At 40.2% G+C, this 21,864-nt stretch overlaps 1 protein-coding gene and 1 long non-coding RNA gene across 4 annotated transcripts in view; one reads left to right on the top strand and one right to left on the bottom strand.

Annotated features, from left to right (window-relative positions):
* Positions 1 to 21,864, top strand: part of cdh8 (cadherin 8) — a 374,224-nt gene that overhangs the window by 328,154 nt on the left and 24,206 nt on the right. For all 3 annotated transcript variants that reach the window (XM_044135659.1, XM_044135649.1, XM_044135640.1), the window contains 3 exons: positions 8,188 to 8,355; positions 8,588 to 8,775; positions 16,442 to 16,689. In XM_044135659.1, coding sequence (XP_043991594.1) covers positions 8,188 to 8,355; positions 8,588 to 8,775; positions 16,442 to 16,689 — 604 coding nt within the window. The remainder of the gene's footprint in view (positions 1 to 8,187; positions 8,356 to 8,587; positions 8,776 to 16,441; positions 16,690 to 21,864) is intronic.
* On the bottom strand, positions 9,135 to 12,204 carry LOC122842108. The gene is made up of 3 exons (XR_006372491.1): positions 12,057 to 12,204; positions 11,874 to 11,967; positions 9,135 to 11,046 (listed from the first exon to the last, which is right to left on the bottom strand). It is a non-coding gene; the product is annotated as an uncharacterized LOC122842108 (long non-coding RNA).

The following is a 21,864-nucleotide window of genomic DNA, read 5'->3' as shown; positions in this document are numbered from 1 at the left end:
ACAAATGAACTAAGAGAACAAACAAGGCTGTTTTTTCATTGTAATCACATTGCAGGCAGTGTGTTCTAAACAGTAATATATATGTAAAGCAGAACCAATTTAAATCATTGCAATAGAAATAGTTTTGAAAGTTTTTACATGTGACATTATCACTACAAACATCATTGTATTTCGATTCATGCAGTAGACAAACACAAACTAGTATGTAATTGTGAATTAGAATGCTTAATGGTGAACCTCCACCCTAGTCTCAAATGTTTTCCATTCATATTTACCCCCTCTGAGTCAATGCTGTTAAGCCGCAGATGTACAAAATGTTTCTTTGTACATCTGGAGGCTGAAACTCTTGTCCATTCTCTTTTGTAAAATATCTCCACCTCTAAATGGATACAGAGGTGAAACAAAAGTGGTTTTGTTGTGGCCCAGTCAAAGTACAATTGTCCTGCAGCAGGCGATTCAGGTTTAAAAGTCTTCAAATTTGAGATAGATATATAGATCTATCTATCTATCTATCTATCTATCTATCTATCTATCTATCTATCTATCTATCTATCTATCTATCTATCTATCTATCTATCTATCTATCTATCTATCTATCTATCTATCTATCTATCTATCTATCTATCTATCTATCTATCTATCTATCTATCTATCTATCTATCTATACATACATACATACATACATACATACATACATACATACATACATACATACATACATACATACATACATACATACATACATACATACATACATACATACATACATACATACATACATACATACATAGATACATAGATACATAGATACATACATAGATAGATAGATAGATAGATAGATAGATAGATAGATAGATAGATAGATAGATAGATATAAAACCATAGCTTTAACCTGAGTTAAAGCTACCCGTCTCTGGGTTCTACAGGTTGCAGACCATCAGCAGGTGGAAACCCAACAGCTTCCTCGCCTTCTGGCCCAGGGATGATGATTCCCCTCCCCTCCCCAATTACATTAAAAGTGTACTCGTTCTATAAAAAAAAAAGAGAAAATAATCCATGACAAACCACTTCTTTGATGGCTTGTGCATCGACCAATATGTTGTTCGCCGCCATTCTTACATGGTTGTTTGGCAGGAGCGGTGTTCAGCGGGCCCATAAGGGACGACATTATCAAGTGCCTGCTAAAGGGGGAGCTGACAGTGTTGGTTTATTGCTTGAAAAGTTGTGCAACAACAACAGGACTGCAGGTAACTCGGCCCATCTGTTTTGTGAAACGCTTATAGATTATCGCTGCGTGGGGCTGGCACTAACTCAGGCTGCCAGGCGCAACCAGTCCCCCACCCACCCCTCACTGCCTCCCCCTCCTTCGTCTATCGCTTCCCGCTCCAGCTGCTCACTCAAGCAAGCTTCAGAACATAATGCTGGGGCAGACATCACTGTTGCTGGGGCAGCGGGACCCAACTGGAGGCCCCACAGAAAAATAATGTGTCACTGTTGTGATTTAAAAAAGATAAATAATTAAAATTCACCGTGATGAAAGACAAATAGAAGACATGAAGATTTAAGATTGGTTAATGTCCTCATGAACAGCAAACGGTTCATCCCGCATTTTGAATTGAAGTTAGTTTTCACACCTCGCAGTCTGGTAGGCTAACATTTGTTCAAATTTCAGCTGCTACCATTCGCTTTCCAGGGTTTCCCCTCAGTGTTTTATAAGCCTGGCGGGCCACCAGGCTTAGCACTGATTATTTATTTTATTTTGTTTTTTTTAATATGTGCCTTTTTAAGATTTTATAGTTGGTGTTCAGGTATTAATCTTATAGTCTTTCAATGACACATTACTATTAAGTGATATTTTCAAATTTTCTGTTAACTTTAAACATTTTTTAACTCAAAAACTCGGCGGATTGCTGAAGGAACGACTGTCAAGCGTCCCACTGGACTTAGCAAGTTCTGGGGGGAACTGTGCAGTGGAACTGCAAAGTGTCAAAGAAATCAAACCCTTTGAAAAGCTGTTCATCGCCTTGCCTGTGGTGGCGCTGCAACAAGAACCACTGAAGAAAACGATGTAAAACCATCTGAAGAAGACACGGAGCGGAACCTCCTTTGTCACAAAATGTAAAGAAAACATAGTAGAAAAATAGTCTTTTTCTCATCAGAAAAGTTGGGAGATAAAAAATTTTTTACTGGGTAATAATTTTTCTAGATTTACAGATTGACTGATAAATGAAAATTGACTTCAGCTGTTTTTTTGATGAAGCAAAGGCCTAACCCTAACCCTATGAAGGCAGGACTTTTAGCCATTGGAAAAACATGGAAAAAAAGGTGAAAACCCCTTTTTTTATGAAAACATTGACATATTAACCCCCAACCTCTACCCTGACCTTTTACCCCAAACTCGACATACATAGCAACAACAATAGCGGATTACGTGGTCGTGGCTCTGATCCAGCAGCAAAACTTCATTCATTAACTTCAAGAAATCGTCTGTAGGCTGTTCTACCTGACGGAAATGAGAAGCTTTACTAAAAACAGAAAATCCTGTTGTTTTCTTGCTGTGTTCACCGCTGACCTTACGTGTGCGCATGCCGACTTTCAGGTTCTGGGGAAGCAAAAATAGCATCGTTTTCTGTGTTTCCATGTGAACAAAAACATTCCCGGAAACGGTCACTTCCAATTAGAGTTTTGGAAAGTGACTGCACGTTTTAGAAAAAACAAAACAAAACAAAAAAAAAACATGTTGATGGGGCCTTAATGGGGCATTCACAGATCATAAAAAGAAAAGATACTAAAATAGATTTTTTTTTTCAGTTTCAGTTTAAGCTTCAGACCAGCTGGTCACTGTTCAAGCCCAGTCAAGCTGAAAATCACCAGATTCTGCTCACCAGCTCATTCTGTGACACTGAGCTCCACTAATGACATAACATTCAAGTCATCGAGCTCAACATATCAACAGGACGTGTGAAAGCGGAGCTTCCTTCAGCTGACTGCTCATCCTGAACGCCAAACGGGCCGGCTCTCACTCGGTGCTGCGTTCTGTAACGTCACTGTGATGAATTCCAAAAGTAATATTAATAATTACTTCTCCCTTTCACAAACGCCGACACATCACGGTTCATAAACCTAACTCAAAACAGATTCCAGATTGAATCTCTAATTGCTTTCTCAGCCGACTTTTTAAGCACGTGTCTGTAAGCAATGTGATTAAATAACGGCGGAATCACATTAATAAGGGATGAGATGGAAATTGACGGCTCATAATTTTGGAAAAAACAGAACACAATAAACAACTTTGACGAAAGGCAGCTTCCGGATTTATGTACGTAATCTGAAGGAGCGCTGGCATCAACAGAGGGAATTGGAACCCCGGCGTACAGTAGGTGTGGCCATCACAGGGCGGTGATGGCGGCGGTGCGGAAGCGTGCTGAATGGACGTTCCTGACGATTAGCATTCACGTTTTGTTGCCGTCGCAGATGGCTCATTCAATTGAGCCAGATGTTTTGATGAATGTTAATGGGAAATAAAAGGTAAGAAGAAAACAACCATTAGAATGCGTTTGACACTTGCAGCGACACATCGGAAATGAAACGGGTTCAATAAATAAACAAACATCATACCCCAATTCATCACTTGGTTAATGGTCGGTGAAGTAAGAAAAAAAAAAGAAAATAAGGAAAAGTTGAGGAAAATATCTATGGAAATGAGTGTTTGTCTATCTTCCCTTCTCGGTGATTAGGAATTAATTTGAATAATTAGTGATGATCAACAGAGATGAGAGTGTTGCTGCTTGTAGGAAGTCTGAGTATCTTTCTGTGTGTGTGTGAGAGAGAGAGACACTAAGTGTCTTGTTTGTGTTGCTCTTCGCAGAAGGGAGGCTGGCCTACCTTCTTATTTTTGAGTGAGTGAATGTGCTACAGATTGTTCATTTCACTGTTTGAGCTACAAATGTTGCTTGTGCATTTTCAAATTTGGATATAAATAGAATACATTAGAAGAAAATTGTACCATATGTACCGTCTGCACATATGGTGCAGATTTCACAGTGCTTGGAATCTGAATAAGAATACGTCAGCACTCCACACCAGAGCAATGCAAGAACAGCTGGCGGTGACATTCTTTTTACACTTTTATTACCACTCTGCAATGCGTTGCCAAATCTGAACTAAATAAATATATCCGGTGTTTAGAAACCCTGTCACTTTAAGGGTTCAACTTTTTATTTACTTTTTTTGGTTACTTTCACATTTGGAAATTATTTTTAGTTGTGTTTTGCCTTTTATTATTGAAGTTAGATCCAAATCAATACAAACTGATTAGTTTTGGAACTAATTAAACATTTAGTTTTACATAAGGGTCGGCACGTTTGTTCAATAACTAATACCAACGCAATGAAATTCTTTCTCAAGAACCCCCCAACATTACACAAAACAAAGACCCAGAATGCATAAAAAGGCCATGTTTACTTAAATGATTGAATTTGACAGTCATTTTATCTTTTAAAGTCAAGGATTAAACTCTGTCTTTTCGTGTAAAGTCTCCTACTTTACAGGCGAAACCTTGACTTGAAAAGAAACAAAATACTGGGCTTTTATTGCTTTGTGCCATTGTGTTAAATCTGTGGTGAACATAAACAATATACGTAAAATGAAACACTCAACAGGTGAATCTGGAGTAGAATTTAAGGTTTAACTTAAGAGGCTTAAAAATATTGTGAGAATAACAGCTTTATTTAAGACAGTGTCCTTGTGTTCACCGGCTCAAAAAGGATTAACCATTATACAGGTGTGGCTTCTTTGCTTGTCATTTGGCATGTAAAGAAAAGGCCTGTGGTAGACCACCAAAAAACCTCTTGATAAGAATGACAGAAATGTTTCAACAGGAGACACTTTGAAAAGGGAATAGACACGAGAGCCAAGCAGGAGCACGATCTTTGAGCGGTGCTACGAACTCGGATTAGTGGCTTAGGGAGGAGTCTTCGGGTTTTATTCAGCATCACAAAGCTGGTTTTCACAACACATCGTTGTGGGAGAGTAAAGTGGAAATCCTATGGTGTTTTGGTGAAGGTTTGATTCAATGATAAGAGATCAACAGCTGCAACCAGTGTTCTTAAAAATATACAAGCGTGAGCAACTAGAAAGTTACTTCTGAGCAATGAAATATTTTCTGTTGCATAAATCAAATCAAACGCCTAAGAACTCTGGTTCGCTTGGCTAGAAAGTCTGGTTCATTTTGAGAGGTGTGATTGGAATAAACTCTGGTCCATCTACAAACCTCGGTTGGGATTAACTCTTATGTGGTTTGAATTCATATGTGAATGTCAAACGGATCGGAGACCGCTCCAAAAGCAGGGAGTTTACGACAGCACAGGGCATTCTGGGTAAATACAACCAAAAGCAAACATGCGAGTTCAGTGTCAGCAGCAGAAATGTCTCGTGGTTTTTCCCAAAGGCAAAAGACAAATCCTACAACCTCTAAAATCTGGCCCTCTGTCTTTTTTGATTACATTTCGCGAAGAAATACATTGTGTAGAGTGTCATCTTCAGAGGTCTTTTCTGTCACTTCCTTCAGTGGCTCTTGTTGCAGCGCCACCACAGGTGAGGAGGGGAACAAGTTTTTCTAAGGGTTTGGTCGGTTTGACACATTGCAGCTGAAAATGTAACAAATGCAGCAAATCTGGTTCGATTGAATCGAGTCCACCAAACTATCAGGCGTGAAAACATCTTTAGTGCCTGGATAAAATACAGTTGAAAAATATCATTCTGTATGATAAACTGAAGGTTTGATGCAGCCTTTATCTCCTCAGAAGTGACCTGGCTAGACTTTTGTGTTTCCTTCAAGTGGCTGAATCACAGGTTTTAGGGACTGAAGATACTTGAAAGCAATGATGTATTTACTAAAAGTTCTAAAGCCAGACAAAGTTCAACACTTAAAAAATAAAAACCTGTTGGCAGTGTCAAGGCAGCAAGTGATCTGTGGTGTAACTTTGAAAACCATGTATATTCACCTATTAATTCACAATGGTGCTCCACTTTCAAACAAAAAGTCCTAACAAAAGATATTAAAGATTCAGGTTGTAAAACAAATACTTTTGCATATGTAATTCACAGATTCATGTTGGACTGAATCAAATCCAGCTTTATACTCATGTTACATTAATAATACACAAAATAAAAATAGTCATAATTGTGGATTTGAGATGCCCAATGAAAGGCAAGAAACAAAGACTTTTGATGAAGCCACTCGGTGCAGTGAGTCACTTTTAGCCTTGTTCAGTGGAAAACAACAGCTGGGGCTGTTTTTGAAAGATGAAAACATTCTCCTGCGCCTTGACAACATCATGTTGGGAAACAGAGCAATTATACATAATAACACAATTTTTAATTATCAGATCTACTTGTGCAACGGAGCCATTGTGTTGATAGGAGTGGTTAATAAATAAAAGCATTTGCATAGTTTTTGGTCTTTTTCTTTTACCAACTTTTCACAGCTATTTATGTGAGCTGGGTTCACATAAATAGTAGAAATTTCCTCTGAATGTTGAATCAGAATTCATCTTCCTTTTTTGAAATAGTTCCATGACGGTCTCTGGTCATCTGAGAATAATTTATTCTTCATTAGGTCTACATAGCTGAGTTTTGAGTGGATCCATATATATTATTTGTATCCACTCATTTTACATTTCATTTAAAGGTCTGTTTTTTGTTTTGTTTTTTTAAATACAATACAAAAGTCTTTCCTTTATTATTTTACATGCCATATTTTGTTTAAAAAAATAGTCTCACAACATGTTTCCTTTTTTTCCACATGAAATAATTGAAGATTTTTGTCACCAAATAAAAAATATTTCCAGGTACATCAGGTTTTCTTTATACATATCAGTTGCTCATCCCTTGGATCGGAAAACTGTATGTTATAATTTGGTACAGTATATTCCTACTGTAAAAGTTTCAATATACTGGGAAATAGTTCATTATTCTTATTCTTATTCTTTGTTTTTCATATATACAGTCCAGTCCAAACGTTTGGACACATCTTCTAATTGAACTCAATTAGAAGATGTGTCCAAACGTTTGGACTGGACTGTATATTGAACACTTTTTTAACCCAGATACTTTAATGTTGCTTTTATATCTGAATTTCCATCTGAGTGAAGCATTAAAAGATATTTCTATTCTGTTCTATTTATTGTGTAAAATCCCATGGAAATGTCTTACAAATTGTGGTCATATTTATATAAAGTAGGTCTGAAAACCTTTTCAAGGAACTGTAAATGGCTAAAACTAAAAAAAAAAACCTGCTAGTTAGACATCTAAGAGCAAAAATATTTGAAATAAATAAAGCAGAGTTGTGTTCATCCAACCCACCAAGACGGGAAGAAGTTTACCATGAATTACCCATTCCCCCAGTGCAGTCATATTGCAATTCATATTCCTCACCTCTGCATTTATTTATTCGCTTTTGTGTTTGACCTCCAAAATAAAAGTGCCCTTGAATTGTGGTACCTTTCTGAGCGAAAGAGTGAGGGAGAAAAACCCACAGCTATCTAGGGGGGAAACAAGCAGGCAACTGGATGCAGCCTAACCCCTCCCATGTTTCTCATCATAGCCAAGCATATTATCATTGTCTGGGGGAGCTGAAGACCAAGGCAGGGTGTCATGCCAAAGCCGGGCTTTTATGAGGGGTTTTATATTCATTTGATGATGTTGCAGGCCTCTGTTTCCTGAGTGGATTATCCATATATGCTGGTGCTGAGCCCTTTTTATATTCAGCACTGCGGCAGAGTCAATAAGGTCCGTTCTGCATACAATATTCAAGATTATACAAGACAGACAGCATAATTCACACTCAATCAGAATACAAATGACTGCAGACGGCGGGAACAATTCATTGGAAAACAAACAGCTGATTCTCAGGACTGGGACTGGATCAGTCACGACCAGCCTTTCTACGCACTCGCAGGCGACACTCTTTAGAAAAAGACGAGGACTGGCGGAGAATTCGGTCTCCCTGCTTAGTGTGACTTCTTTGCTTTTCGGCGTCGAGGCCCAGCATAACCCCGGATGGTAGCGAAGGTTACCGCTGGGCTTTAATCTTCGCCCTTCGCTTCCTTGAGCGTCATTAATTTCATGTGCAGAGTATATCAGTCATGTTGTTAATTGTGTGTTATGAACTGTTTCCTCCTCCAGCTACCATAAAAATTGCTCTCCAGGGGATGGATCGGGAGGTGAAAGAGGAGTACTTCGTGGTGATCCAGGCTAAAGACATGGGGGGTCATATGGGCGGCTTGTCCGGGACGACCACAGTGACCATCATGCTTACGGACATAAACGACAATCCACCCAAGTTCTCCAAAAGTAAGGCACTTTACATCCTCCAAAGACCCAAATCCAATAAAAAGATGCTCCGTGTGCGTATTCCTTATAATTAGGCAAAATAAATGCTTCCGAGGCAATGTCATCAAGCAACTCCTTGGAAGGCAATTGTGCTAACTGCTGTAATATATCACAATGTGCCCACGTCTGTGTAATTTTGGTAATTTCATTAGGGTTTCTGGAAAACCCAGTGGCTATTCATTTTCCTCTGTAGGCTTGTACGAGTTTGGGATCCCTGAGGATCTTCCGATAGGAAAGACAGGCGGGAAGGTGAAGGCGACCGATCGAGACATCGGCGAGAACGCAAAGTCAACGTACAACATCATAGAGGGAGATGACCAGGGCACGTTCGAGATCATCACCGACGCACAAACCCAAGATGGGATTCTTAGGCTAAGAAAGGTAAGAAACAAAAGTTAAGAAAACCTTCTTCTCTCTGGACATTTTGGATCAGTCATGTTATTTCAAAGAACTATTCAAGTGTCTCTGAGTAGTGTAATTTTCTTTTTTTTTTTAATTGTCAAAAGTATTTGTTCATCCCATCAAAATTGTTCCAATAACTTTCTTAGCCAAGGAGGTATAAAATCCAACACCATGCACCCTGTGTAGTCCACCCAGGCTACCATTTTTCAGCCGATTCAATAGCAACAGACCTTTAGACTTTAGACTTGTCCATGAAATTACTGCATAAAAAAATTATGAAACAGGTTCACGTGGAAGAGTAACTACATTCAACCCTTACATCACTAAGTTCAATGGAATTCATTGCAAACAAAAGCAGTAGAAACGTCCTGTTTGGAGTAAAGACTCATGTCTCTTGGACTGGTTTGGCAGTCACCAGGAGACCAGCATTTGTCTGGATGCATTGCATCAAATGTAGAGTTTGGTTCAAAGTGGTGTAAGGTGTTGAACGTTTTTTTTTAGAAGTTGCGTTTAACCCCTTAGTTCAACTGATTGGAGAATTGGGTGTGGTGAAACTTGACCCCAACTCAATAGAACACCTTTGGGGTCTGTTAAAACAGAGAGAGAATCATGCATGTTCATCCAACATCAGTGTTTGACCTCACAAACAGTTTTGGAAGAAAGGTCAAAAATCCACATAAAGAGCTGACATTATTTTTACTGCAGAATGTACTTCATTACATAAAAATGAGACGATAAACAATACCGAGTTTCATGAGAAAGTGACTAGATTTTAGCATTATTTTAAGACTCACCATTTTCCTTCAGTTTTCTTTGGCCTAGAAAGGATTTGACATTCCCTTTTTGGGGTTTTACAAATAGAATGAACGTTTTACAAAATCACAACGTGTGTTTTTAAAAATCTGTTCTGTAAAGTATCATCCAATTCAGGTTGGACTAAGTATTTAAGTTTTATAAATTTTAAACTTAACAGAATCAAATGCAGTCCACACTGTGATGTTATCACTTATCAGTGGCTAACTAAAAAAATAAATTTGTATTATGCACAGAACTAAAGCTTAAAATGGTAATACCTTGTTAGACTGTAAGAAAATAGCCAGTCTTGACTCATATTTCTTGTAAACAAAACACATTTTTGAGTGTTTTAATTCTATATGCATGCCTGTGTGTGGTATGCATGACAGATGGATACGAGACCTAAGGTCCTGAGTTTGATCTGGTTCAGTGTCTGTTAAGAGCAGCTGAGCATCACTCAAATCTGGAATGGCATTGTGTTGTCACATACAACAACATTACCCCAAGGACATGTCGTGCGACTTTGTGGAAGTGTGAACAATGAACCGCGTAGGAGGTGGAAGGTATAAGAGTTAAGGCAATCTTCCGGGACAACAACACAATGCCACTGCAGACAATATGAGCTCTGCAAAACAAATGTGACACTAAAATCATGAGATCTCCAACTGTCGACAAAGCAAATGTCACATCTCCCTGTTGTTTCTGGAATCATGTTCTGCAGAAAGTGAGACTTTTTCGGGGCTGGCTCTGCTTCGTCTTTGTTGGCCTCTGAATCTGATGCCTACATACAATGCCTGTTCATAACCCCACATGGGCTTCCAATTGCAGTTTGCCACGAGGCATGTACGGGATGCAGCAAACATTTCCTCCGTCTGCTTTGGTGGTCTGGTGAGATGAGACTAAAACTGAACCTTCTGAACTGTGTCTGCTGTGTCTGGTAGAAAAAAACAGTGCATCACCCCAATCAGATCAATCTCACAGTGGCCGATGGTAGTGGCACCATGCCAGAGGGCGTCAGCAGCAAAGAGGAACCTGCTCAATTCAGTGGAGATACAATAAACTAAAAACTTTAGAATTGGTGTGAGATTCACCTTCTAGTAAGGCAGCAAAAAATAAACACTGTGACAGAGCTAAAATGGAGCGATTTAGATGAATCCCATTCATGTGTTACAATGCCCTAGTCAAAGTCTTGATGTAAATCTTTGCTAAATGCAGTGCTCTCTGCCTGTTGCAGGTGTGTCAACAGTTTGTTTACAACTTTGTTCATCTTCCCCTAATGTTGAAAAAAACACAGATTCGCAAATGACATTTATGTAAAGTAAGAAACACAATTCAGACGTGGAGAAGTTTTGTTCACGCGAGAAGTCATTGGAAAACATGCCGTGTCATCATCCTCCAACTACGTCCTCTTTGTGTTTTGCTCCAGGGGCAACATCCGGTTGTTGTTCATGTGACCTGTGTAACAAGAAAAGTGCTTCCATTGCAATTTTATGAAATAAACAAACAATAAGAAATCTCCTCCTAGCGCCAAAACGTTTTATTTTTAAATTGCCCCATTTTAAGTAAGCACATTTCTCCTCGAAATGTCAAATTGTGCAATTATATCGTCAATGGAAACGCAGCTAGTGTAACAGTAAAAATATGAAAATATTGGAGTGGCGTGAATACCTAAAGCCAAAAGGAAAGGTATAGATTTTTGTTTGAGGCCTGGACAGGAGGAAATATTCTCCTGTAGCTGTAACTGTAACTTCCATCTAAATCAACATTTAAATTATTTAAGGTATTTATGGCGAGATTAAATCTTATTGATTTAAGAGCAGAGATGGGCGAAAGCGGGGCAGAAATCCTTTTCTGTTTGAGTTCTAAGCTTTTTATCTGTTAGCCCCCAGGCCTGTCGGTGGATGTTAGAGGGATGCTGAGCTTTCACCCCTGCAGCCAGGGGTGAACTTTCAAGTCTCTAAATGGCCTGCGTGTACATGCTGATTTGATGCTGGCGCTTGACTGAGGCCAAAGAAAGACACAGTGGGGTTGTCGGGTAACATGCATGGGGGATGTTTGCTCAGTGGCGACAAGAATGTGTCTCTGTGACTGCGTGACTCGCTTCCTCTTAAGCAACAAGAAGTTAATTCACATTGTTAAGTAGGTAAGTAAGTAAAACCTTATTGCTATAGTATTTTAAAGACATAGACCATAAAATGCAGTGCATAAAAATGCTAAAAAAAACCATTAAATCATAAGAGCGTTGAATAATTAATTTAAAAGGCTCAACAGAGTCAACCAACCGTAAACTAGAGGACAGATCGTTCCACAGTTCTGGAGCTGCTGCTGAGAACGTTCTGTCATCCTCAGTCGTCATCACATGACTCAAGGTACCTGCTGGGGAGAAGATGTATTTTGTAAGTGATAAACACATGAGCCAAATCAGAGACTGAACATGATGAAAGTAAAACCAGAGTCAAAATTACCCAAAAGTTCCTGATAGAAGTCTTGGCATAAAAGGTCAAAGTACAAAGAGCTTTCATCATTAGAGATGTTTTTCTGGAAGACTTTCAGTGTTGTCTTTATTTGGTTTGGGAACATTTTTAGTCTTTATACAGTCGAAAGCAGTTTGACACCCCTGCCTGGTACTCCTGGTCCTGGAGGGCCAGTGTCCTACAACTTTTAGATGTGTCTCTACTTCAACACACCTGAGTCAAATAATGAGGTTATTAGCAGGACTCTGGAGAACCTGACTGCACTGGGGAGGTGATTCAGCTGTTGGATTCAGGTGTGTTGGACCAGGGAGACGTCTAAGAGTTGCAGGACACCGGCCCTCCAGGACCAGGATTGCCCACCCCTGCCTTAGACTCCATAAAAAAATCCAGAAAATCACAATTTTTATGATAAAAATAGGTTCTTTTGACAGTCTTTAAAAACTGTTTGGAGAACCCATTTTATTTTGCTACTTCTTTTCACCAGAAAAAGAAGTACAATTATTAATAAAATTCTTGGGGGGGAAAAAACAGTAGCAAATACATTTTGGTTGTCTTTTTCACATCCTAACTATTATTTTCCAAAAAAAACCAAACAGACTTTTGTCTCTCATTCCACCAATAAAGGGGAGAGAAATTCAGAAAATATATTTCATATTTGTTCTTTGCATGCCAGTTAGTTCACGCAGTTAAATGCCTCTTTAGCCGACCCAGTGTGAAGGTCTACAGGAACACAGCTTTAACAGCAGCACGTCTGATAACTGTACTTTGTTCCTTTTGCACTTGAGAATCTCTTAATAATCAGCAGCAGCAGTGTGACAGCACCACCATGCATGCTAATAACAATATAACCTTCCCGGATTATTCAGCCCTGCCAGTGTTTGTTTAATGAATTAATAATTTTCATAAGGTCAAAATAGGACTTTCTATTCTGACTCGGCGAACAGGATATTATGCGGCGCAAAACGCAGCTTGTATAGATGCTTTATTTGATTTGGTAATTGATAGTGAAAATTATTTTTAATTAAAGTAGCTGGGGTAATTAAAGAAGCTGTTTACCACCGTGTTTTCTTTTAAAGTGAATATGGTATAATTAAATTTGCCAGTAACAGTGAAAGAACCTCCCTCCCTCTCCTCTTCTCCCTTTCAGCTCTCTGCTAGGCCGTCCAAACCAACCTAATGAGTTGTTTCCACACGCTGTCATGTGAGAACATCAGCGCGCGGATTTCATCCCGGGGAAGCAAAGCATGGCGTGGCGCTTTAACTGAATCAATTTGAAGCTTTTTTTTTTTTGCTCTGATGACAAACAGTTCACACAAACGCTCCATTACTAATCAATGAAATTTTTAAAATCACTAAATGTATAATCATTGAGTCCACAGCAGGCGATGTCTGCTTAGAGTAAAGCATGGGGGGTCTCCTCATCTAAGGGTGGGTCCACTTTAACCTAAAGTAAACTGGACCAGGGGAGTGTTACAGTTGTTGTCGCTACATGTTACAGCACAGTTCAGTTCAGTTCAGTTCAGTATCTTCAAAGAATCATTGTGGATGGTGATGGCAGGAAGGACCAAAAAGGCCTACAAAGACTCTGAGAACTGTTGCTTTATGACGCAGCAGTCTCCTGACATGCTAACAGCTCAGTATGTTTCACAGTAACACGACCTGCAGTCATTGACAAGCACTGCTAATCCACCTCATTCGCTTTCACCGCAACTTTTTGACTTTCTGTCTGACTATCTGGATAGAAAGCCAAGCAGAGAGAAATGTTTCAGAGATTGTGGAAACGATCCAAGCCCGCTATGATCGATGGATGGGACGGTTTGAACTTCTCTCCTTGGTCCTGTTCTGCATCCATGAAGCTTCCTTTTACACCATGGGTACTGCAATTGCAGCTTAATAGGCCGATTACTGACCTTTGAAAAGCTCAATCTGCAGAGCTCTGGTGTTTATTGACTTGTATATATTGACTTGTATATACATGTGTATATATCTATACACTAGGTAGCTATCACAAAAGCTAGCTAGCAAGGTTCATGATGATCTTTAAAGTCTTAAAAACTAAATTGAGTCAGTGAGTGCTGCAGAAACCCTGAAATTGTAACACAAGGTGTGTGTATAGACAATGAAAGCTCTAAAACCTTTCCATCAGGTGTCATCCGTGCACATGCTTATGCGTTCATCCCTGGATTCTACTTCTCACTAGTTCTTTTTCTTTTTCTCTGCACACACACTGAAGGATTTGAGGGAAAGAAAAGGAAGGACAGAAGAGCAGACCGGGCGAGAGAAAAGGACTGTGATGGGGTGCGGTGCAGGGGGAGGTTAATAATGAGGGAGTTCCAAAGAGCTCCTCCGACCGTGGAGGAGTGGGGCTTGGAGAGGCTTCAGGGGCTTTGGACTCTTTACGATGGCCCTGATGTCAGAGCTGAAGCAGCGTGGAAGTCAAAGCCCCGGGTCGCTGTCAGTTTCCCCCCGACCGCACCTCCACATCCGCCCACCTGCCCCCTCCTCTGTTGCAGAAGCGACCTGGCCCCCCCCCTCATCCTCCACCTGGGGGACGATCCCAACTGCTCCAGCCTTTCTCGTTTTGTTCTGTTCTCCTCTTCCCTCCCGTCCCGGTTCCCCTCAAGCGGCAAGGCCCGTTTTGATTTCCCTATAAATCCTGGTTATAGAGTGTGGAAGTGACTTGATCCCATTATTCTACTGGTATAAAACTGACCAGAGGTGATTCAGAATGAAATTGTAACAGTCCTCAGATACGCCACAGGGCTAAAACTCTCCTCTCCCTTTTTAAATATTAATGATGAGCCATCAGTAAAGAAAATACTGAACATCAGTTGGAGGAAGGAATTAAACAGATGTGTCAGATGAGCTTACATCACCAGTGCAGTAAATTATTTTCTCTTTGGTAAATTACACTGTTTCTTGATGGTCTAAAATTAGCAGATGTCAGGGTGTTGGCGTGTGTGTGTGTCTGTGCGTGTCTGTGTGTGTTGGCTGGTTGACAGCAGTATGAAACTGTTAATTTACTGTCGCTGTAAGTGTGAGCAGAGACTTTCTTCCATCAGGTTGTTCAGAATTGCTGTTTATTTTCAGCGTTTGCAGCTTTGAAAACGGATGTTACTGTCTGATCAAAGTCAAAACTGGAGTCACACAATTCTCTTTATCACATACAGTGTGTTGTCCAACTCTTCTACATAAATACATCCAGCAGCTGGGAATGGACCAACATTTTCAACTTTTTACAATATTGTAGGGCAGGTGTGTCAAACTCAAGACTCGGGGGTCCTTGAGTTTGACACTCAAATCTTTGATACCTTGAGTTTACATAAAAAACCCACAGTAGCTTTTTATGTGGCCCTCTAGACTCCAAAGTACATCAATCAGTCCCTCCAGTTTTTCACAAATGTACCAAATTCATGCAAAATCAGCAGATTGCCAAAAAAAAATTCAGATTTTTGCCACAAACTTTGCTTAGAACATTGGGTTTAAGTGACTGACCTGTAGCCAGGAGAACCATCTATGCTAATGAAAAGTAGAACGTTAGTAGAAGGAGGAGGAGAACGTTTAGTTGTGGCAGCAACTAAACACCCCGTCCTCCAGACTAAATGTAGCTTACATGGAGAGAAAACCTGAAAGAAAATGTAAGATAACCAAAGTAATAGTTGTTGTGTTGGTAAGCTTCCTCCAAAGCTTGGAATATTGTTCAAAAACCTAACCTAACCTAACCTAACCTAACCTAACCTTATCTTCATCTTTCCCATTGATCATTTTCCTGTGATTTTTTGGTTTTCACCATGATGTTCATTCAGGGATTTTCTCTCACAGAATCTGAAGCCTTCTAAGAACAGCTGCATTTACACATGTGGACACATTAGTCATTTTATTTCTACAAAAGACAATTGAATTTATGTAGGATACCAGAATAAAAGGGACCGAAGTTCAGCCTGGATGCAGGCTCAGCCCAAGTGTGGATGAGGGGGGCGGGGCGAAAGATCATTCTGGAGAACTGGGATGCATTACACACTGAAACCCATCAGTGGTCCAAGAACTAAAGAGTGGAAGTGTGACAGAGTATCTAAGCAGAAGGAAACACTAGTTGAAGGAAGAGTAAATGAACTAACACAAGAAATAACTAAAATGACAAAAGCTAAGCAAAAATAAACAAATAAAATAAACAAAGAAATGATGAAAAAAGGGAAGGAAAGCAAATTAAAATAAAAAGTCCAAACAACAACAGATTAAAACAGTGACTTCACATTTAAACACCTACTCTGTTCGATAACCAGAGAATTCCCCGTCTTTTTACTTTTTACCGTGGGACTGATGTGAGTTGAGGACGAGCGTCTCTTTGACCCTCAGTCTCTGTGTTCTCCTTCCAGCCTCTGGACTATGAGAGCAAGAAAGCCTACACACTGAAGGTGGAGGCGACCAACGTCCGCTCAGAGCCCGGCAGCGGCGGGCCCTTCAAGGACACGGCCACCATCAAGATAGTGGTGGAGGACGCCGACGAGCCTCCGGTCTTCTCCAAGCCCATGTACCTACTGGAAGTGAAGGAGAACGCCCCCGTCGCCACGGTGATCGGGAGGGTAGCCGCCAGGGATCCGGACTCCTCCGGGAGCCTCGTCAGGTAAGGCCGCCGCCAACCCCGAGCTAACGACTGAGCCCTTAGCTTTCACCGCCGGACCATCTGCCTCGCCACGGCAACCTGTCAAAGACAAAGCTCTTTAATATCGCTTTTAGTAAAAACCGGAGGAAGGTCTTTCTCTGGCTATAATGACTTGTTTTAATAAAGGGGTTGACACCGAGGCATCCAATTAAATTTCTTCACGTCCCTGACCTTTGGAAAACGTGGAAGTGTCTCAGGCGGTGAGGAAGCGACCTCCGTGATTGCGGTCATTTCCAGGGATGACGGAGGGGAGACAAAAAAAAAAAAAAAAAAAGAAGTGGTTGATTACGAGTTAAAAAAACCCAACTTTCTCTTCCAGTCTGCCGGAACAGAGTACCTTCTCCTCTTGTGTGACTTATTCTTGGAAATACCACAAGGGCACCTTGAGGACAGGTTATACAGGCAATTTCTCTCCCTCCACTTTGGCATTTCATTAATTCTCCAGTGACTTGCTGACCGCATTCCCGGTACAACACTCAACAGGTTGTGTGTAATTGCCTGGCGAGCAGAGAGCAGGCTGGGTTTCAGAGATTGGTTGATGCTATAGAGCAGGACTGGTCCATTCTACTTTTGCTTCTTTTTTTTTTCTGTTTTTTTTCCCCCTCCTCCTCTTTCGCATTTCTGGCAGCATGCTCATGTATAGAGATGAAATTGCCACAAGGAGGAATCCAGCCCTCAGGTTGCAGCATACCTTCTTCTCTCTGTGATACAACATCTTTAGAATCGTTTTTCAAAGTTCTCACTCTTTTTCATGGATGTTTGTGTTATAGATGTATCTAAAGGAGGAAAAAATAAATGTATTCTTTACAAAAAATTAACTTTATATCAAATTTGGTGCTACACAAAGTTCAACAAACATGCTCTGTTTTTTGATTTTTGTTTTTTTTCTCCGGTCCCTATTGAAGGAGGAGGTGATTAAATAATGAATGAGTGTGACTGCAGATGGCATCACCCTGCTGCTGAGAAGTTTTTGTGCATTTGCAGCTATAAATCTGCCCGCATATAAACAGTTTAAACTGGGTCATGTGCTGCCGTTCTTATAGACAGGGTTGCCTGATTAGAATTAAGGCCTTAAAATACTGAAACTTTTGATTTTTAGTCCTGACTCTGCCAAACTTTTTTAACTTATTTTAAAAGTGGCATGGAAAAGTATTTTATCTGTCAATGTTTGTTAATCTGAAAAGGGTTACAAATAGATTTTTTGACTGATTACCAATCTGACCTGAAAATGATCCAAATCCCAATTACAAAATTACAAGCTCTAATTTTAGAGCGGTTTGTCTGGGATCTCTACGCCTTCAAAGATCTCAAACTTTCTTAAATGTTAATTTTTTTATTGTATATAATCTTTCTCACTTGGAGTGGTGGACTTGAAAGCCCTCTCACACTGATGGGCAGCCTGCAGTTGTCTTTCATCCTTAGAATTGCGTTAAACACACGCAAGCCTCTTTGACGCAGCTTAAAAAGTTGCTCACGCTCACAAACGGTCAGTTAATCCGATGTTCGCTTGGCAAGATCTCCCTGTTAAGATTCCACTTTTAATTCCAAGTCTTTCACTAACATATCTCCCATTTTGGCTCGCCACTCGTTTTGTGTACAGAATCGTACTTTGGCACGCTTAAACGTAATTTAAAAGTGTGCGTTTTGTTTGCTACCTCCACCCTCAGGCGGATGATTTCGAGATCATCCATCACAGATTTTGAGTGCTTTCTTTGGGGCTGTCGACAGAGGGGGTGAGATGAAACAAAGTATTGTCGTGCGGAGGCCCTGAGATGATGCATCAGCCTAAACCTCAAAGACAGTTTGATTGTACTTCCAGTCACGCTTTGTATTAGCCTGTAAGTCAGAGCGCCGCGCTGATAAAATGATTACAGCGCCGGGAGATTTTAATCCTACAAAATATACTGGCTGAAAGAGAGCCGTACCCTCAGCGAAGCCTTTTTATAACATCACAGGTGTTTCTTAATAATGAACAGCCTGAGGGCGGGCGGAGGGGGGAACCCTCGCCAGATAACAAGCCAAAACTCAAACTTTGGCTCTGCCATTATTAGATATGATTCTGTAAAGAAGGATAAATACGCCTGTTCGGTTATGAGGCTTTTGTCTTCTTGGGCTTTTATGTATTCAGATCTAATTTTTTTTTTCTCCATAAAACCTAAGAAAAAAAATTTGACTAAATATGAGAAACAACAGTGAATATTTTAGCATGTGCTCTGACGCCAGACTCGCCTTTACAATTGAATTACATTACATTCAGAGTAAGTAACAGTACGCCTACATTTGTTCGGATTTCTTCTGTTCGTCAGATTTATGCAAGTATGCTCAGGTTATCTATTCTGGACAAAGATATAGATTGATCTACAAGATATGTAGGAATGTATTCATAACCATCCAACTTTTTCACGTTTTCATGTCAGAGCCACCAGTTGTGGCGTATTTCACGTGACAAACACAAAGTGAAGACAACAAAAATGCCTCAAAGAATGGAGAAAATCTACTGAAAAACCGCTGGTTCACTTGATTTTTCCCACTGTGGGACATTAAAGGACATTTCTCTTCTATTCTATTGGAGTTCTTCACCTTCTGAGCAAATATTCAGTTGTGCAAATATTTCATTTTATTACATCTTCTTTAGTTTTTGCTCTTAAGTAATAAAACTACTTTTAACTACAGAAAACAATTCTGTTCTAAAATAAATGGTTTCAAACCAAACATGAATCTGTGGATTACAAAACCTTTTTTCATGTAAACAAGAATATAATGAATGTAGATGTATTTAGCAGCTGCTCTGTACTTTTTCTTTTCTGGTAATTTTGTATGTTATTTTTTTGTGATCAACTACAGCAGTAGAGTAGCTTAGACTGGTTTGTTTTGTTTCTTCACTAGTTAGCAACCGACTGGAATCGTCAGCTGAGTAGCTTTTCCCATCTGCGTCTGTAAAGACACTGATGTAGTTAGAGGTTAACTACTTTGATGTAGTTAGAGGTTAACTACTTTGATGTAGTTAGAGGTTAACTACTTTGATGTAGTTAGAGGTTAACTACTTTGATGTAGTTAGAGGTTAACTACTTTGATGTAGTTAGAGGTTAACTACTTCACCGTTGATGTAGGAGCTCTGCCCACGCTTTTCAGTTGCTCTCAAACATCAGTGCCGTAGCTTTAGCTTGTAGCATTACAGCAGCTAGCATGTGGCTTCCTTCTGCATTCCCTTTGTTTCCTGTCCAAGTGCCTCATAGGCAAAGTTCTTCCGAATGCTTTGCTGTTTGACTTGTCAGCTAAAGAGATTTTTTTTTTTCTGGATGTACTCACCATGTTGGAGTTGTAAACTTCCAGCAGCTGCTCATAGGGGAGCACAGAGTGTGAGTGTCTGTCAGCAGGTTTATACCCGAATGTGGGTTTATGTGAATGTCAAAAGACTTGAAGTTGTTACTGTAACAAATGGAAGTTCTTGAAAGTTAACTTTCTCAATTCAAAACCTCTTTTTTGCTATTGAATAAATAGACATATGAGCTCGAACAAGGGACTGCACAGTGGCGCAGTTGGTAGAGCTGTTGCCTTGCAGCAAGAAGGTCCTGGGTTCGATTCCCGGCCCGGGGATCTTTCTGCATGGAGTTTGCATGTTCTCCCTGTGCATGGTGGGTTCTCTCCGGGTTCTCTGACTTCCTCCCACAGTCCAAAACATGACTGTCAGGTTAATTGGTTTCTCTAAATTCTCCCTAGGTGTGAGTGTGTGTGTGAATGGTTGTTTGTCTTGTGTGTCTTTGTGTTGCCCTGCGACAGACTGGCGACCTGTCCAGGGTGACCCCGCCTCTCGCCCAGAACACAGCTGGAGATAAACACCAGCAACCCTCCCGACCCCATTAGGGATGAAGGGTGTTCAGAAAATGGATGGATGGATGGATGGATGGATGGATGAGCTCAAACATCAGTTTGATCAGTTTGATTAGTCAGCGATCAGATTGGAGTAAAGTGCTATTGTAACCATTCAGATTTCCAGTGTTTCAGAAACCACTGATCACTCATGAAACTTTCATAGAAATATGAGCTGTGGACGCTAACGTTAGCATTGGGGACGTCTGTGCTGCTGCTGCATGTTTAGCATTGAGATGCTGCATTAGAATCGAAGAGCTTTGCTTAACTTAACTGCTTTTTGGATATCTTGAACAATAGCTTCCCATCAGATCATTTTTTTAAAGCAAAAATGAACCCCACTGGGCCAAGATAAGCAGCTTTGTTGTCTATTGCTTTTCGCAGATGTCGCTTGTCCGTCAGATATACAGGTGTGTACCAGAAACTCCTGAATGTGAAGGGTCCAGCTCAGGATCTTTGTATCTAAAGGTCTCGAGCTCAAACCTTTAGATACAAAGAGTCAAATTTTACCCATTGAAATCGATGTAATTAATTAATTTAAAGTCCTGCCCCTAATTTTTGTATGTCAAAAATGTAAGGAACTGTGCATTATTTTCATTCCTCTTCACAATTATAAACAACTTTAGGTTGGTCTATCAAATAAAATCCCAGTAAAATATACAGAAGCTTAAATTTGTAATATGGAAAATAAAAAAGGGGTAGAGATACTTTTGCACTCAATTAAAAACTTTCAAAAAATAAAAAAGGCAAACAATTTTCTTTTCTTTTTTTTTTCTTATCCATACCAGACTTTTAAGACAACATTTTTTCTGTTTCCTGGACAGTAGCAGTAGCTTGTAAAGACTGACCTGTTCATGAAGAGCACCAGGAAAATATACCAGCATTACTGCTGCTGCCATCCAGCTATCATTCGCGATAGCTCTCGACTCGACCCCCTCTGATTAGAATCGCTCGCTGTCTTAATCCCCCCAAACCCTCCGCCCGGTCCAGGCCAAGCCAGACTGAATCTAAAACACTTGCGGGCGAGTGCTCTGGTGGGCTGCCATGTCCTCATTCCACTCAGGAGACAAACAACCCCTCAGCTGTACTTAATGCATCCAACCAATAACCTTTCAGGTGCTCTCATGAAATACTCCCCCAGAGCCGTTTCTCCCCAGAGCCTGTGCTCTTTCGTTTTCTACCTGACTGATAACAGATAAAAAGCAATGTGACATCTGGCAGTCTCTAGGACTGTCTGAAAGAAACTTCTGGGTTTTAAAGAAGAAA

Source organism: Gambusia affinis, linkage group LG02 (assembly GCF_019740435.1).
Source record: "Gambusia affinis linkage group LG02, SWU_Gaff_1.0, whole genome shotgun sequence".
NCBI lineage: Eukaryota > Metazoa > Chordata > Actinopteri > Cyprinodontiformes > Poeciliidae > Gambusia > Gambusia affinis.
Note: the sequence above shows the minus strand (reverse complement) of the source record. Positions and strands in the feature narration are given on the sequence as shown.